This window comes from Perca fluviatilis, chromosome 24 (genome assembly GCF_010015445.1).
Source record: "Perca fluviatilis chromosome 24, GENO_Pfluv_1.0, whole genome shotgun sequence".
Taxonomy (NCBI): Eukaryota; Metazoa; Chordata; class Actinopteri; order Perciformes; family Percidae; genus Perca; species Perca fluviatilis.
The window spans coordinates 14,935,303-14,949,580 of record NC_053135.1 but is presented as its reverse complement, the minus strand read 5'-3'; the positions used below and the strand labels follow the sequence as shown (position 1 = coordinate 14,949,580).

Below are 14,278 nucleotides of genomic sequence, written 5' to 3'. Positions count from 1 at the left end.
ATATTATATGTTTGTAATATCTGATGTATTTTTTCTTTGTGGGTGTTCATGTAATCAATTGAAAGAAATTATACCTTTTAATAATACATGACATGGATATGCAAGTAAATACTACAGTATGAATTATTTGGTTGGATAGTTTACAGCCTCTTTCTCTGTTTTCCAGGTGACCTTTACTATAGAGAGCATCAGGAAATTCATCAACAGTCAATTTGTCTTGAAGAGCTACAAAGACAATCACACCACGCTCAAGCTAAGAGGTAGGTTCTTATAAACAGTACCACAATACATTTGTATAAACAAACCATCCCTGCGCTGTTACATGCAATATAGAAAATGTACTCAACCAAATCAACTTCATCTTCTACAGTAAATGCTTTTTGAGAAAAGCTTTGAAAAAAGATCAGTAAATGCTAGCATGACTGAGACACACTCTGCAGTGAAAAAGGGGCAGTGACTTCAACGGGGAATCATTCAATTTAATTAAATTCAATTTTATTTATAGTATCAAATCATAACAAGAGTAATCTCAAGACACTTTACAGATAGAGTAGGTCTAGGCCACACTCTATATTTTACAAAGACCCAACAATTCCAGTAGTGACTGTGTGACCACTTGTCACCCAGGGTCACACCCAGGTTCCTTGCTGTCAGAGTCTGCATCACCACAATATTGTCATGATGGGCACCCCTTCCCCTAAAGAAACATATTCTCAGTCTTGTCCAGGTTGACCTTGAAGTGGTACCTTAACATGCAAGCAGTGATGTGCCTCCGCCTTAGAGTTGGAGTTCTACACACACACTTAATTGTGGGGAGAGCAGAACTTTATTTATTTAATACAATTCAATTCAATTTTATTTATAGTATCAAATCATAACAAGAGTTATCTGAAGACACTTTACAGATAGAGTAGGTCTAGACAACACTCTATAATTTACAAAGACCCAACAATTCCAGTAATTCCCCCCAAGAGCAAGCATTTAGTGCGACAGTGGCGAGGAAAAACTTCCCTTTAGGGAGAAACCTTGGGTGGTGAGGAAAACTTCCTTTTAGGGAGAAACCTTGGACAGACCCAGGCTCTTGGTAGGAGGTGTCTGACGGTGCCAGTTGGGGGGTACTCACAATAAAGCTAATGGAGCTATGACTAAAAAATAGTAGTTCATGGTGTAGTAGGGCACTGCAGGGCGTTACAGGGTGTAGCAGTACGTAGCAGGGCATAGCAGGACGTAGCAGGTCACTGCAGAGCGTAGCAGGGTGTAGCAGGGTGTAGCAGGGTGTAGCAGGGCATAGCAGGGCGCGGAGCAGGGCCACTGTGACAGCTGCAACCATGATTTAGGTGGCACCCTAATCCAAGGAAAACTGCTGGGCGAAAAAAAACACAAGGACTCTGGGGAATAAGCTCCCCAGAGCTATGTTAGTGACAAGCATTTCAGGAAACCAAAGCTGATATAAAAAGGATTGAGGCATTCCACATTGGATGCTTAATAGGGCTACGTGGCATCATCTGGTCTAACAAGACCACAACCTTGGAATTACACAAATCAAAGTAACCAAGCAACAACATGATCCATCCTTCGAATGGAGGCAGATTACCTTCTAAAGGTTGTGCTGACACGGACTCCTCCAGGTAAAAGCAAACCCAGAAGAACAAGAATGACCTTGTTTGGGACTGTGATGGACAATAGCCAACTTGAACCAAACTTAATAGAGGCTCATCATTGCACAATAGAGGTAGCTCATTGTCCCACAGGGGACTAAGATGAAAAAGTAAATAAGAGCAAAGGAAATTGAGCAGGGATGTCAGTACCACTGAAATGATATCTGAGCTGCATTCTCTCCACAGGTTAACCTGTATTGCATTTATCTGTAGGTCAGATGTTGTGGATGGAGTCTCTTGGCTGTATGTTATACATGTGTTCGCCAAAGCTACGAAGCCTCCAGGAACTTCAAGATGTCGGCCTCCACCTGGCTGACCTGGCCCAGCACGATGTCACCAGAGACCTGGTTCTTCTCAACCAGCAACGTCTAGCTGAGATGGAGCTCACCAACCAGTTGGAGAGGAAAAAAGTAGGGAAGCAGCTTTTAGTTTGTGCAGTCTTTAGTGACATTCACATTCATAGGGAGTGGCATGCACATAGTTTTGACAAAGGCATATATGTAGGTGGTCTGGCTTCCATGATCATACCTCAACCAGGTGGAAATGCTATATGCATTCCTTGGCCCAATTCTTAGGAAAAATACAACACTTGTTAATGTACCTCTGCTAATACAGATTGCATGTTAATACCAGGTGGACACCTTAGATTAAAGATTGAACATAGGTTTTTGTCCTTCTTCAGTACACATCTACAAAAAATAACAAACCAGTATTTGATCTTGTATCAAAGTGTGCACAGAATAATAGTAAACTATAAAAAGGCATAAAGATTGTTGGTTGATTGGTTGGTTTGTCTGCCTGTTGGTCCACCACTTTGGTTCAGATTGTCATTGTGTACATACATTGATATACTGACTTTGACTTTATGGCCACCATGAGGTTGACATTATTGGGTTTTAGTGAAATGCCAGAATATTAGTCTTTGTGAGCATGTCAGCATGCTGATGTTAGTACTGCTGTGTCTAAGTCCAGCCTCATAAGCCACTGGCTGTAGCCTCTCAAAAGTTCCATATTGTAAATAGTGAGATTTCACTGTCTTTTTTTACTTTAAAGCAGGTTGAGGTGCTATAGAAATACTATGAAAGTATCTAAATCTGTCAATCCACAGAGAAATGCACACAGCCCGTATTCAGAAACCGTACCTTTAAACAAGCCTTTAGGACTGATGTCAGAATTATACTATATATTGGTAGAAAGAGCTGCTACAGTGGTGTTACAGTCATTCCCCGGATGCAATGATTGCGCAGAGACGCAGAGAGCGCAGATGTGTAAGACTTGGAAATGCTGACCAATCAGAGCAGACTAGGCTTTTTCAGGAGGGGGGCTTAAAGAGACAGGCGCTAAAACAGAGTGTATCAGGCAGAGGGTGAATACAGGTATATTCAGACTAGGGGTTGCACAGACTAGTCAACTAGTCAACTTGTCGACTTTACTGCTCCACAATGACGTTTTGAGCTTAATGTCTACTTGTCGCTGATCACATGGTTTTATCACTAACAACATGGACGCCTCAGAGAAAGCAACAGCTGAGAAGGTTGGTTGGTCAGAATAGATCTGTAGCACTGTCACTTGCAACATTAGTCAAAAACGGTGCTAATGCTACAGGTGTTACCGCTGGTGAACCCAATAGTGATGATGCACAAACTGAAAAATGGGTAGTTGCAAAAGCACTTGCTGATAAATTGGGCAGGTTGCAAAATGCTAGAAAGGCAAAAATGTTAATGACATCATCAGCGACTACTGGACCTTGACTTGACTTTCATCACATTCGTGTCGACTTTAAAAACTCTGAAGTCATGCAACCCCTATTTCAGACACAGTATGAGAAAAATGAACATGCTTTTTAACATTAAAGCATGTTAACATTTGTTGTTATATATAATATAAGTATAAACATGAAAATGAGCATGCTATGGGCCCTTTAAACCCAATCCACATAGAAAGTGAGTTTTCGATGAACTTACAGAACATTTATTTTTCCTTTTATCATCTGTTGACATATCAGTGTCAGAGATGTGCATTTACTCGGTTAGACATTATAAGTAGAAACTGCAAAACTCTAGAGAAATAAATGTTTTTTTATTATTATGACAGATTGAGGTGAGAGCAGAGGGGGAAGATTTTAAATGGTTTGCGTTAAATAACAGTTGTGTGCTTTACTAGCCATCCCAGGGGTTTACTGGGTGTCATTGTAAAGAAGTAGTTTTTTGGAAAATACACATTTTCACTGTAGCTATTCGGCCTTACAGTCAAGATGTGTCTTTCAAACAAAATATGACATAAGGAAGATGTCTTGTAGTAAGAGGATAAGATTCAGTGTCATCGAAATCCAACACAAAAGTTATTCCTTGACCCCACCATCACATTTGAAGTTGGTTAGACTTCGTCTTGGACTGTGAACAGCTGATATAGTAGCCAGACACTCAACCATACCTGTCAGATTATGGATTGATAGAGGTGGTGTTTAGGTATAAGTTAAATATAATAAGATGTCATCTGCCTATTGATTAATTTTGTGATGATCGTAATGGGGGAAATGTACAATGTTTTGAATCAGTTGGTGAAATGTGAGCCGGATCACGATTTCCCCAAGGTACGAAAAAGTATCTATCTATCTATCTATCTATCTATCTATCTATCTATCTATCTATCTATCTATCTATCTATCTATCTATCTATCTATCTATCTATCTATCTATCTATCTAGCTATCTATCTAGCTATCTATCTATCTAGACAGCTTTGTGCAACAGATTAAGTTATGGCCTTTATTTAATCAGGTAGTTTGATTAAAATCAAATAAAAAACAAACATATCCAAATAAACAAATTATATGTTCTGAAATTGCTAATGCTGTAATGATTGATAAGAGCTCCTTGTGTGGCAATGAGCTTGCTTGTTTTACCACCGTTATGATGGTGAGGACAGAAAATCAACGATTGTTGTTTAGCAAATTAGTAGTTTGGCCTACTGTTGTCCTTACAGCTCCTCAGGACCTGCTGCTGACAGGACAACTTGTTGAGAGTGTGTAATGACGTGTAATTGATATGACAACCCTCAAGAGATTTTGAAATAATTGTTAAACTATCTTGATATTTTTCAACTAAAAAATCTAGCAAAACATCCTTAGAGACCTTTTAAACCCCTCTTGCAGCATAGCCCACTTTTCTGTTGTTTCACAGTATGTTCAGTATGTTCCAGTATGTTTTGCTAATTACTCACTACTGATGTAGTGTTTTTAAGCTATTTTGTAAAGAAACTATGAGTGTCATCTACCACTTCAACTGTTTTCAGTGCTTACACTTATACTGATGGTGGACTTCTGTGTACTACTTACACATTATCATATCATATATCATTGAAACTCCTTTCTGGGTTTATACTTCAACTGTCTATAGGAGGAACTGAGAATTCTGTCGCGGCACCTAGAGGTTGAAAAACAGAAGACAGAGACTCTGCTGTATGCCATGCTGCCACGCCACATAGCCGATCAGCTTAAAGATGGGAAGAGCGTAAAGGCAGGTCAGTCTGTCTGTCAAACATGCTGTCTATCTCTACATGTCTGCCTGTTGCCCTGTAAAAGTGTTTTTTTCTTTTTCAGGGGAGTTTGAGGTGTGCACTATTTTGTTCAGTGATGTTGTAACCTTCACAAGCATCTGCGCTGCCTGTGAGCCCATCCATATTGTTGACATGCTTAACTCCATGTACTCCAAGTTCGACCGACTCACCAACATACACGGAATCTACAAGGTATTATCCCACTGTGACATTTGTCATCTCCACAGGAGGTTTAGGATGGATATTGTGGTGGTTGAAATAAACATTTCTAGATGAGGTTATGTTAATGTTCAAACAATAAAGCAAAAATGCACTGTTGTACTGGATGCAATGTGCTTCTATTTGTAAGTCTGTTTGTCCCTCACCCTGCAAAGTACACCTTGTGTAATTAGCTACAAATGTGCAATCTCTAGGAGGTGATAGCACAATTAACACCAGTTTAGCTACAAATTAATCAAAGAAATCTCTCTTTTAATTCAAAATTAACCATTTTTTATTGAATCCATTTAGGTTAAACTTGTATTACTTGTAAATAGAAATAATTTAAATAAAAGTAAAATACTTAGATAAGATCTGCACGTTGTTGGCTGAAAAAGCAAAGATACTGTAGTTTCAGTGGTAGACCATGTTTCATGTTCACAACCTGTAGTTTCAATCTGAAAATTAAATGAGCATACAATAAGATGAAAGCCATAATCAGCACTAGCTGAAAGAAATGCTAGTTTATTGTTCTTTGCTAATAAAAAGGTGTAAATAAAAAACCTTAAGAGATTCCTTAGCATCACATCCTAGCAAATCCAGGTATTTTATCAACCTGTAATCAAATCAGATCAAAAGCTAATGCTAAATGTCTTCATATAGACATGTAAAGCATGTAAAATTGTGTGTTTTAATATGAGATTATAGGTGCATAATGCCATATATGGCAGATGACTGCATTAAAAGGTTAAAGATGTGTCACAATATGTTTAATAGAAGTATGTAAGTGTTCATTTAATTTCACATTGTTTAATCAAAGAGTTTGGTTACTTGGTTTCCTAAAGGTTGAGACTATTGGTGACGCATACATGGTGGTAGGTGGCGTTCCAATCCCTACAGAAACCCATGCACACAGAGTGGCAAACTTTGCTTTGGGTATGAGGATAGCTGCCAGAGAGGTCACCAACCCTGTAACCGGCAAACCCATACAGGTAAGAATTTAGAATCCTGTCAAATAGTTTATCAGCTGCATGTTTATGTTTATCCTAATTGGTATCTCATGTCCAAAGAAATTAGACATGGTGCCGGAGATGCCTGAGGTGAGATAGCCTATATACTTCAAGTGTAACTGAAATCAGACGATACTTTACTTCCCGTGACGCAGAAGGAGACGTAACTTCGTAAAAAAAGAGGGCAAGAGTCCTGAACCTAACTCCTTATGCAGAAATTTGGCACTCTTATACTTTGTCACCTTACTTCCTACTTTGCTCCCGTGATAACTACTCTGGCCACTAGAAGGCTCTGCTACTATAAACGTAAATATTAAGTCATAATTGCTGCTTCAACAAGCAACTCATTTGGGCAGTTTACTGGAGAGGATAATCTCACAGCCGCATCTCTTTCCAGAATCATTCCAGGCCAGCCCCTACTTTCTGTACTCTCAGTTAGTAAGTGGTATCCAGACTATCAGGAAATCAGCAGCTAGCCTAGGTAGCAAAACTCTACACACATCATTCAGCATCGGGTCTGAGAACCAGTTTCCAACCAGCATATCTCAAGAAATTGAGACACACCAAGGTCTTCTAATCTTAAAGAGTAGAAAGTCTGAACCTTTTCTGATATCAAGGGTCGCAATTCCCCTTTTGAGTTATTCAACAAATTATTTAACTGTGATTTTCTACCACAGGATGTCACACTTGATTTTAGGGTTTGTGTCACAAAGTAGACCACTATTGTGTTAATGTACTCCAGCCAGCATGTATGTGCTGAGAGTGGTGGGTCTGTACGTTTCAGATCCGTGTGGGTCTCCATACTGGTCCAGTGTTAGCTGGGGTGGTGGGGGAGAAGATGCCTCGCTACTGCCTGTTTGGAGACTCTGTTAACACTGCCTCCAGGATGGAGAGTCATGGTGTCCCTGATCACATTCACCTCAGCACTTCCACATATAGGTATGTATGTGTGTGTGTGTGTGTGTGTGTGTGTGTGTGTGTGTGTGTGTGTGTGTGTGTGTGTGTGTGTGTGTGTGTGTGTGTGTGTGTGTGTGTGTGTGTGTGTGTGTGTGTGTGTGTGTTGTTTAAGACCAGTATCCTTGGAACTACATTTATATTTGACGATTCTGCAGATCATGATTACTGTAACATCCAGTGTGAACATGTAGGGCCCTATTTTAACTATCTAAGTGAAGTGCGTGGCGCAGGTGCGTTTAGGGTGTGTCCAAATCCACTTCTGCTAGTTTGACGGGGGGCATGGTTCAAAAGGGTTGTACTGAAGCTACGTTCACACCACAAGTCTTAATGCCTAATTCAGATTTTTTTCCACAGATCCAATTTTTTTGGGCTATTCCCATTACCTTTAAAATGTGGCCTATATCAGATTCCAGAACCTGCATGCGTAAAATAACAATAACAATGACATTCTGATATGACTGTATGCCGTCACCTCAGTTAAAGGTTTAGAGGAGCTGCTAAACATAACTGGCCTTAGCGAGTTAATGGCACAGAAAATAACATACAACAACAAATAGTCCAAAACCAAAATAGGCTCTATTGAAAACAAGGGAGATAGTGTCCAGTTGTGAGGCTGCATGTTATCTGTATATCGCCAGGTGCAATTAGACATATTTTACACTTGTTTTTAGCTAACCCTAACCCTGGAGGGGTTTCTCCTTTATAATCCAGTGTTTTATTATTTTGTCGAAACTAAATCTTGGTGTCCTCGTATGTGCATAGAGCAGCAACCAACCCTCTTTAGCATTGTGTAGGCAAGGAGATAGATACAAACTGTGTGTGCTAAGAAAGTACTGACAATTTATGATTTTAAAGGTGCTGTAGGTAGGATTGGGAAGATCCAGGACTTAGCCAAAAAATTTGAACTTCTCAGTCCCTCCCCCATTTCTGCTAAAGCCCAAAATGTTCTCCTAAACCCCTCCCCCCACAAGGGAGAATTAATGCATGTGCATGAGCAGTGATTGACACGCAGTTAGACACTCGGCCATGAACAGGGAGCTGTGGATTTTTGCAGGCTGTAGGATTTTTTTTTTTAATTACCTGCTTCATGTAGTTCTACTGGAACATAGGGTCAGTTTCAATAAATATGACATTAAGTCTTACCTACTACACCTTTAAGATCAGTGAAAATATGTTCACGTGCCCATTTGCTGAAGTACAGTGGCAGTTGTAATCACTCTTTCCAGAACTTTACTTATTTCACTTCTGTGTCCCTCTGTATCCCCTCAACCCACCCCATCCCCTCTTCAGTAAGTTGAAGGATGCTGGCTTCAACATACAAGAGCGTGGGCAGATTGAGGTGAAGGGTAAAGGCCAGATGACCACTTACTTCCTGCTGGGGAACCCGTTGGTGTCAGAAGATAGCATCATGGGAAAAGAGGTTGGAGGGCCATGTCTTTACAGGGATGACCTTCATAGCCAGAGCAAAAAAGGTAAGTAAGCTTTATTTATATAGCACCTTTCACAGACAAGAGGGGGTCACAAAGTGCTTTACAGAAGGAACAAATAAAAAGAACAACAACAAATAAAATACAATACAAAACCATATTGCTAACTAAATGCTTGTCTAAAAAGATGTGTCTTTAGGTGTTTCCTAAAAGTTTCAACAGAGTCCAAGGCTCTCAAGGATAATGGGAGAGAGTTCCAGAGCCTTGGAGCCACCACTGAAAAGGCACGATCACCAAAGGGTAGTGTGTCTATTGTAAAGTCACCAGGGTGATTTGATGGCAGCTGTCGCTCTAATAAACACATGTATTGGTTTACAGACATTAGTATATTGAAGTTTAACATACGCCTGGGAAAAGTAGAAAAAAAATTATTATCCAGAAACCTAAATCTTAGTTTACAGGCTAACCATATGAATACAGGTGTACAGCAGCAGGGCACATGTTATTGATTTCATTTGACACCCTTGCTGCCACTTAAAGGCATTACCGTGGCGACAGTAGGCGGGGGATTTAAAGTGAGCTGCACTTGATAAGTGTAGACGGTAGGTGGAAGCAGAATGCTTGAATCCTGTTGACAGCATGGTTGACAGGATCTTAGGACTGAAAAATTATACACACTCTGACCACAAAGTGAGTTGCAAACTGGCTTACATCTCCGCCCCCTCTGCCAGACATCGGGCATGTGTGTTGAGGCGAGGGTCCAGGTTCCAAAGTGCTGCTTCCACAGGTGCTGCCACGTGACAGAAAGGCTCTGGAGTGAGTGCAACTAGCCTGTAGCTGCCCCAAGTTGATGAAGCAGATTTGAACTTGTTTCGAAAAGCCAATGTGGATTTGTCCGCAAATCGGCGGAACACCCACTGCCCGCTGTAGTTCTCCCTAACGCTGCGGGATGGTCGCATTTGCACACAGGCCATGGCCAAGAAGGCTGCTTTAAACCCGGGATACACAGGGCAGATACAAACAGGTCAGTGACTCAAATCTGTTCAGTGTGTCCCGTGCCGCCGTCCGTCTGGGAGGCTGTCGGCCTTCATTTTGGCCGACCTGACATGTTCAGTCGGCTCCAGGGTAGTCGGGACTCACCCGGAAATGGCGAGCGGAATGAGGTGACTAGAGTCTCTCAAAATCTGACGTAAATCTTTTAAACCTACCTTTGTTGAGCAGAAATGAAGACAGATTCAGCAACTGCATGGCCTATTTCTCGCTTAAAATGTTTTCAGAAACACGTTTCAGTGAACTATTTCAGTACAAAATGAGATCGTATTCTGAACGAGGCACCATGACAGTCTGGCTTTGAATTTCCGGAGAAAACAAACCCATGTGATGCGCTCGTCCATTGCGCTCGTCCAATTCTTTCATTTCTTGGGCAACAACACAGAGTAGCGCCGCCTGCTGCTATGAAGACGTATTACGGTTTAAGATGGCGCCGGTGTGTCTGGCTCGCAGTCTTACCCTGACAGTCTTTGTTTTGTTTGTGTGGTTTGTGCTGTCTGTCCCAAAGACTATTCATTCTCTGTTGGTGTATGATCGCCAGGAGCTACTAAAAATCAAAAGTACGGTGGACTTTACAGCAAACTACTCCCAGGGTGGTTCAAAAACATTTCCTCCTCCACTCTTGACGGATGTCCCAGCTCATCTGATCCGCATTGAGGGTCCACCTCCCCGGAGACGCAGACGCAGAGGGGCACGTAGCGGCTGGTTGGTCCGGATTAAGGCATGGCTGGCTTCACCCTCCGAGTTGTTGCCGGTGACACCGGAATGTCACCGATGTTTTCAACGCCTTATCGCTCGTCGCGGCCTTTTTCCAACTAGCAGCTGGTTGATACCTGTTGTAGGCCCGTATGAGGAGCAACATGGTTTGCGTACCTGCGCGTCTCGTTCCCAAAGTCCTCGTGGAAGGAATTACAGCAACCTTCGGCCGCTGTGCCGGTCAGCCCTGTTGATGTGTTTTTTTTTTGTTTTTTTTTTATATTTTTATCTATGTAAAGCACTTTGGTAACGTTGTTGTTTGCTTAAATTGTGCTGTATAAATAAAGTGGATTGGATTGGATTCTCATGTCGGTGTTGCCTCAGTGTGTCCCGAGGCAGTTTTTTGGACCTCGGGGACGCGACTGATCATTTCCACTGGCTTTTCTGCCGAGGTTCGGCCGTATGGTTGGTGTGTAACCACTTTTATGCTTGGTTGTCGTAATTCTGGTGGCCCCGGGTTGCCGCTTGGTGCCGTAGTATGCAGAAATGATTCAAATGATGGTGTACTAGCCCTGAAACATTCCCCAGTTCTTGGGGCTCTGTCTCAGGAGGCAGGTGCGATAGACACGCTGCTCACTCTGGGCCAACCTCTGGCTCCTGAGAGGGAGAAGCTGAGGGGGGCTGGACTGGCCTGTGCAGGTTGTGCAGACTATCCAACGCTGGTGTGTGGAGAAGAGGCTAGATTCTCTGTCTTGGTTGTCAGCTCTATTCTCTCTTTTTTGCAATTCCTGATGGATAGAGGGCTGTCTCATGTCACTATTAAACTGCATGAAGTTGCCATCTCTTCCTGCTACGAGTGTTTTGGCGACAGACTTTAGACCTTAGCATCGATCACATGCCCCAAGTTTTCCACAGATTGGAAAAACTCACATTTTACCTTACAGACTCTCAAGCCGTATTCTTCCAATGAGTTACGCAGATGCTCTTCATCCTCTGCTCCAGTGCACAGGATATCATCCAGGTGGCACTGCACTCTCTGCAACCCGCTCAGTATTTGATTCCTATGTCGTTCGAACAGTCCTGGAGGTGATGTGATACCAAAAGCCAGTCTGCTGTATCTGAAAAGTCCTTGATGTGTATTAACGGTCAGCATTTCACGTGACTTTTCTTCCACATGCATTTCTAAGTAACCCTGATTGAGGTCGATTTTGCTGATTTTTTGTTTCCCATTCAGTCCAGCAAACAACTCACTTGAATTCAATTTTATTTATAGTGTCAAATCACAACAAGAGTTATCTTCGTTACAGATAGAGCAAGCACATGGTGCGACAGTGGCGACGAAAAACTTCCTTTTTACAGGCAGAAACCTCTGACAGACTCTGGCTCTTGGTGGGCGGCCATCTGCTGCTGCCGGTTGGGACACAGAGACACGGATACAGATATAAAGATATGGAGAAATGTGATTCATAATAATTATAGCGGTTGGTATGATGAACAGTGGCAATTATAGTATTAATAAAGATAATAGAAGTATGACTTGAAGTAATAGCAGTAGCAGTGCAGGCCGTAGCAGTGCAGGCTGTAGCATTGCGTTGAGCAGGACCACGGCAGCAGCTGCAACAACGATTTAGGTGCCACCCCCATCCAGAGCATAGCAGGGTGTCAAGCAGGACCACGGCAGCAGCTGCAAAAAGGATCCAGGTGCCACCCCAATCCAAGGAAAAGTGTGAGGCAAGAAAACATAAGAACTCCGAGGAAACAAGTCATCAATTAGAGGAAGGGGATGCTGCTCCGCCATTAACACAGGATTTAGTGTTACCTTTAAGTCTCCACAGGTCCGGATTCCCCTGTCCTTCTTTGGTACTGGAAGGATGGGCGTATATATATATACAGTACAGGCCAAAAGTTTGGACACACTTTCTCATTCAATGCGTTTCCTTTTATTTTTTTATGACTATTTACATTGTAAATTCTCACTGAAGGCATCAAAACTATGAATGAACACATATGGAATTATGTACTTAACAAAAAAGTGTGAAATAACTGAAAACATGTCTTATATTTTAGATTCTTCAAAGTAACCACCCTTTGCTTTTTTTATTAATAAGGGAAAGAAATTCCACTAATTAACCCTGACAAAGCACACCTGTGAAGTGAAAACCATTTCAGGAGACTACCTCATGAAGCTCATTGAGAGAACACCAAGGGTTTGCAGCGCTATCAAAAAAAGCAAAGGGTGGCTACTTTGAAGAATCTAAAATATAAGACATGTTTTCAGTTATTTCACACTTTTTTGGTAAGTACATAATTCCATATGTGTTCATTCATAGTTTTGATGCCTTCAGTGAGAATCTACAATGTAAATAGTCATGAAAATGTGTCCAAACTTTTGGCCTGTACTGTGTGTATGTATATATATATATATATATATATATATATATATATATATATATATATATATATATATATATACATTAATATAACAATTTGGACAATTGATAGCCAATACCGATGTCTTGTTGTTGTTTCCACTTTTGTGACAGGGAATGATAGAAATCATTACTGATAACTATGTACAACCAGATCCCATTACTTCAAATTGTTCTTATGGTTGTTACTACTACTATTACTGAACGTTTTGGCTTCAGCAGCAGAGTGACATCTGGTGGTTTGCAAAACTTAAAACAGTCCTTTAAGCCAAAGCACTACAACACCTTACTGATATCATAGTTGCAATGTTATGTGTGGTATAAAAGTTTAAGTAACCGGGACGTTATTTATTCAATCTGTAATACACTTTCTCAGAGGTGCTGCAGCAGTAAATGCTACATTTATTGTGCAGTGCCACAGTAAAATAACAAATATGTTTTCCAAAGAGATGTGTATTTGGTGGATGTACGAACATGGAGTAGTAGATGTAATACTTTTAATTGTGAGTTAAATGGTTCATTTAATTATAAAATCTTAAAAAGAAATTATCTTTCATTTAGAGTCTGACAAAGTGCCTGATGTGAAAACTGTGCGAGGAGACACACCATCAGATGGAGTCTTTGCCCCGGACCCCACCCGATTGGCCTCCATCACTCCCTTTGCCTGGGACATCACTCCACCATATGAGACAAACGAGAACAACTCTGAGATATCTGCAAGCAATTTCAACAGCCGACTCTGTGTCTTATTCTGACTAAGAACCCCCTGAGCCTCTTATAGCTCACTGAAGTTTAACTGTTCAGGGTTCTGCAAGCTTAGAGATGGTTGAGCTCAACACAGAGAAAAATATGCAACTTTATTATAGCTCCAATGGGGGGGGGGGGTTTGAGATAATATTAGTTAGGTTACTTACATTAGTAACAGGGGCAACTCAACTCCAAACCACACTATGTAACAGTTATAGTCACAGTTTAGTGAGCATACATGTACCACTTAATACCACAAAGTAGCTTTGTTAAAATGTAGTATAATAATGTAGTATAATAATTTGACACCACAGTCTTTAAAACCTTTAACGACCCTGCAGCTGCAAAGCTCAGTGTAGAAGGTAACCACAATTATATCTAAATCTGTGCTTTTGTTTTACAAAGTAAAAAAAAAAATGAATGAAATAGGTGATACCAATTAAAATCCTGAAAAGGATATATATAGTCATCCCATGATACTAGCAGTGTAACTAAATTCTGTTGATTCTGAAGTTCTTCACAGTAAGAGAATGAATATTTTACGTTAGT

The 14,278-nt window shown here is 41.0% G+C and overlaps 1 protein-coding gene across 5 annotated transcripts in view; it reads left to right on the top strand.

Moving 5' to 3' along the window:
- The window catches only part of gucy1b2 (guanylate cyclase 1, soluble, beta 2), a 28,252-nt gene extending 14,391 nt beyond the window's left edge, over window positions 1–13,861 (top strand). For all 5 annotated transcript variants that reach the window (XM_039793249.1, XM_039793248.1, XM_039793250.1 and 2 more), the window contains 8 exons: window positions 167–260; window positions 1,872–2,068; window positions 5,056–5,179; window positions 5,259–5,407; window positions 6,259–6,405; window positions 7,208–7,362; window positions 8,671–8,852; window positions 13,544–13,861. In XM_039793249.1, the coding sequence (XP_039649183.1) occupies window positions 167–260; window positions 1,872–2,068; window positions 5,056–5,179; window positions 5,259–5,407; window positions 6,259–6,405; window positions 7,208–7,362; window positions 8,671–8,852; window positions 13,544–13,737 (1,242 nt within the window). In that variant the 3' untranslated portion in view covers window positions 13,738–13,861. The remainder of the gene's footprint in view (window positions 1–166; window positions 261–1,871; window positions 2,069–5,055; window positions 5,180–5,258; window positions 5,408–6,258; window positions 6,406–7,207; window positions 7,363–8,670; window positions 8,853–13,543) is intronic.
- Window positions 13,862–14,278: the final 417 nt, after the last annotated feature.